The sequence below is a fragment of the Anomaloglossus baeobatrachus genome, chromosome 1 (genome assembly GCF_048569485.1).
Source record: "Anomaloglossus baeobatrachus isolate aAnoBae1 chromosome 1, aAnoBae1.hap1, whole genome shotgun sequence".
Classification (NCBI taxonomy): Eukaryota; Metazoa; Chordata; class Amphibia; order Anura; family Aromobatidae; genus Anomaloglossus; species Anomaloglossus baeobatrachus.
In genome coordinates, this window is record NC_134353.1 from 448,227,450 (window position 1) to 448,230,233 (window position 2,784).

The 2,784-nt window shown below is 59.3% G+C and overlaps 1 protein-coding gene across 1 annotated transcript in view; it reads right to left on the reverse strand.

Moving 5' to 3' along the window:
• The window catches only part of CDC34 (cell division cycle 34, ubiquitin conjugating enzyme), a 37,827-nt gene extending 36,270 nt beyond the window's left edge, over positions 1 to 1,557 (reverse strand). Inside the window, 3 exon segments of the mRNA XM_075337882.1 lie at positions 1,132 to 1,167; positions 1,169 to 1,201; positions 1,203 to 1,557. Of these exon segments, the coding sequence (XP_075193997.1) occupies positions 1,132 to 1,167; positions 1,169 to 1,201; positions 1,203 to 1,316 (183 nt within the window). The 5' untranslated portion in view covers positions 1,317 to 1,557.
• Positions 1,558 to 2,784: the final 1,227 nt, after the last annotated feature.

The window sequence follows — 2,784 nt, forward strand, 5'->3', positions numbered from 1 at the left end:
CGGCTGAGTGGACGTGTACAGGCCCCCGGCGGCTGAGTGGACGTGTGTAGGCCCCCGGCGGCTGAGTGGACGTGTGTAGGCCCCCGGGTGGCGGCGGCTGTGTGGACGTGTACAGGCCCCCCGGCGGGCTGAGTGGACGTGTGTAGGCCCCCGGTGGCGGCGGCTGTGTGGACGTGTACAGGCCCCCGGCGGCTGAGTGGACTTGTGTAGGCCCCCGGCGGCGGCGGTGGCGGCTGTGTGGACGTGTGCAGGCCCCCGGCGGCGGTGGCGGCGGCTGAGTGGACGTGTACAGGCCCCCGGCGGCTGAGTGGACGTGTGTAGGCCCCCGGCGGCTGAGTGGGACGTTGTGTAGGCCCCCGGTGGCGGCGGCTGAGTGGACGTGTACAGGCCCCCGGCGGCTGAGTGGACGTGTGTAGGCCCCCTGGTGGCGGCGGCTGTGTGGACGTGTACAGGCCCCCGGTGGCGGCGGCTGAGTGGACGTGTACAGGCCCCTGGCGGCTGAGTGGACGTGTGTAGGCCCCCCGGTGGCGGCGACTGTGTAGACGTGTACAGGCCCCCGGCGGCTGAGTGGACGTGTGTAGGCCCCCGGCGGCGGCGGTGGCGGCTGTGTGGACGTGTGTAGGCCCCCGGCGGCGGCCTGAGTGGACGTGTACAGGCCCCCGGCGGCTGAGTGGACGTGTGTAGGCCCCCGGCGGCTGAGTGGACGTGTGTAGGCCCCCGGTGGCGGCGGCTGTGTGGACGTGTACAGGCCCCTGGTGGCGGCGGCTGTGTGGACGTGTACAGGCCCCTGGTGGCGGCGGCTGTGTGGGATGTGTACAAGTCTCGTTATCATTGTTCTGTAAGAAGAGGGTGACATTCGGACATTGTAACGTGCGGAGTCTTGGACTGTCCCTCCACTACGGATACCAGGGACACCAGGATCAGGAATTCTGGGTCTCAAGCACTTCCATGGCCCTGGTGTCCCCGAGGCTTTGTGTAGAGCAGACAATAGAGCAGAGGCCCTGTACCACACAATGGTGCTTCCTTTGTTCCTGTGCCAGGGTAGTCAGCTCCCTCCATGTCACCCCGACTCTCATGCCCCCCAAATACGAGAAGTGCAGTTCTGCCCTGTGGACACTGCCCCTTCCTCACCTTGAAGTACCCCCCTTCATAGAAGGTATTGGGGGGGGCCGAATATTGCCACCTCCCAGTTGTACAAATCCGCCCTCATCCACCAGGGTGACCCGGAACCCCTCCACTGGCTCCTCCTGCAGCCCCTTTAGCTCCAACAGCAGCGCCTTCTGGGAGCTGGGCACCGGCAGTGTCGGCCGGGCCATGGTGACTTTGCTCCCCGATCTCCTCCTTGGGGCCTCCGGTGTCCTCCGCGCACTGCACGCCGGGATCGGTAGTTCTGATGCGTGGGTGTGAGGGGTGCTGTCAGGACATGTCACTGAGTGCGGCTGAAGAGGGAGAGGGGCTTCATGGAGGTGCGGACTACAACTCCCAGCAGCTTAGGAGGGCGGCCCTGTGACGTCACGAGGGGGCTGTCTTCAGGAGAGGCCTGTCGGGCGGAGCGCTGTGACGCATGGTTTCATGCAGCGGTTTGTAGTACACAGAAGACATACGTAATAATGGCTCCTGTGTACTCTCACACGCTTAAAGGGACAGTGACCCCGTAATGCAGACTGGAGCGGAGATCCGGCCTCCCCTAATTCTGTACCTCACACACCTCCACTTCGCCTCTGGTCACACTTCACTTGATTTGCACCTTTTTTCTACAGTAAAATCACGAGGACAAAAGATGTATTTTAAGAAATGGCCAAGCCAAAATCTAAACACTAACAGCTGCCATAGGGTGAACATGACAAAATCTGCCATACCTGGGCAGGTACTAGATGGGATGACATCATGGTTCTTCCCTCAGCTTGTGATTGTCTGCAGTGGTCAGTGACTGGGCTCAATAACATCAAGAAACCTGAAAAATGTGTGACTAAGGCACATCAGAGAAACCTGCCAAAAACGCATTGTTATTTTCACGTGTCCGCCCTCAGAAAACCCGCCACAGCAGCCCAACGTCATCAGCGCTTCTGGCTCCAAACCGCCAAAGCAGCTGGCAGGTGATCCAAGGAGCGACAGAAGGTCAATATGCCAGATTCTAGCAGTACCCTTACTGGAGCCCCCCTGGTGTTACCGCTACGATAGCCCTTAGAAAATGATGCTCCCCAAAAGGTCACCCCACACACAGTATATTCCCCCACAAAATTTGCCACACAGTACTCCCCTTACCACACACCCCCCCCTCCACACATACAAACCGTATTGGGGCTGCCACAATGACACCCGACACAGCATAATGTCCCAATACTGAATGAGGCCCCACATTCTGATATCCGCACAGTGCCCACAATACTGTATGAGGCCCCTACATTCTGATAGCCGCACAGTGCCCACCAATACTGTATGAGGCCCCTACATTCTGATATCCGCACAGTGCCCACAATACTGTATGAGGCCCCTACATTCTGATATCCGCACAGTGCCCACAATACTGTATGAGGCCCCTACATTCTGATATCCGCACAGTGACCGCAGTACTGTATGAGGCCCCTACATTCTGATATCCCCACAGTGACCGCAATACTGTATGAGGCCCCCTACATGCTGATTTCCCCACAGTGACCGCAATACTGTATGAGGCCCCTACATTCTGATGTCCCCACAGTGACCGCAGTACTGTATGAGGCCCCTACATTCTGATATCCCCCACAGTGACCGCAGTACTGTATGAGGCCCCTACATTCTGAT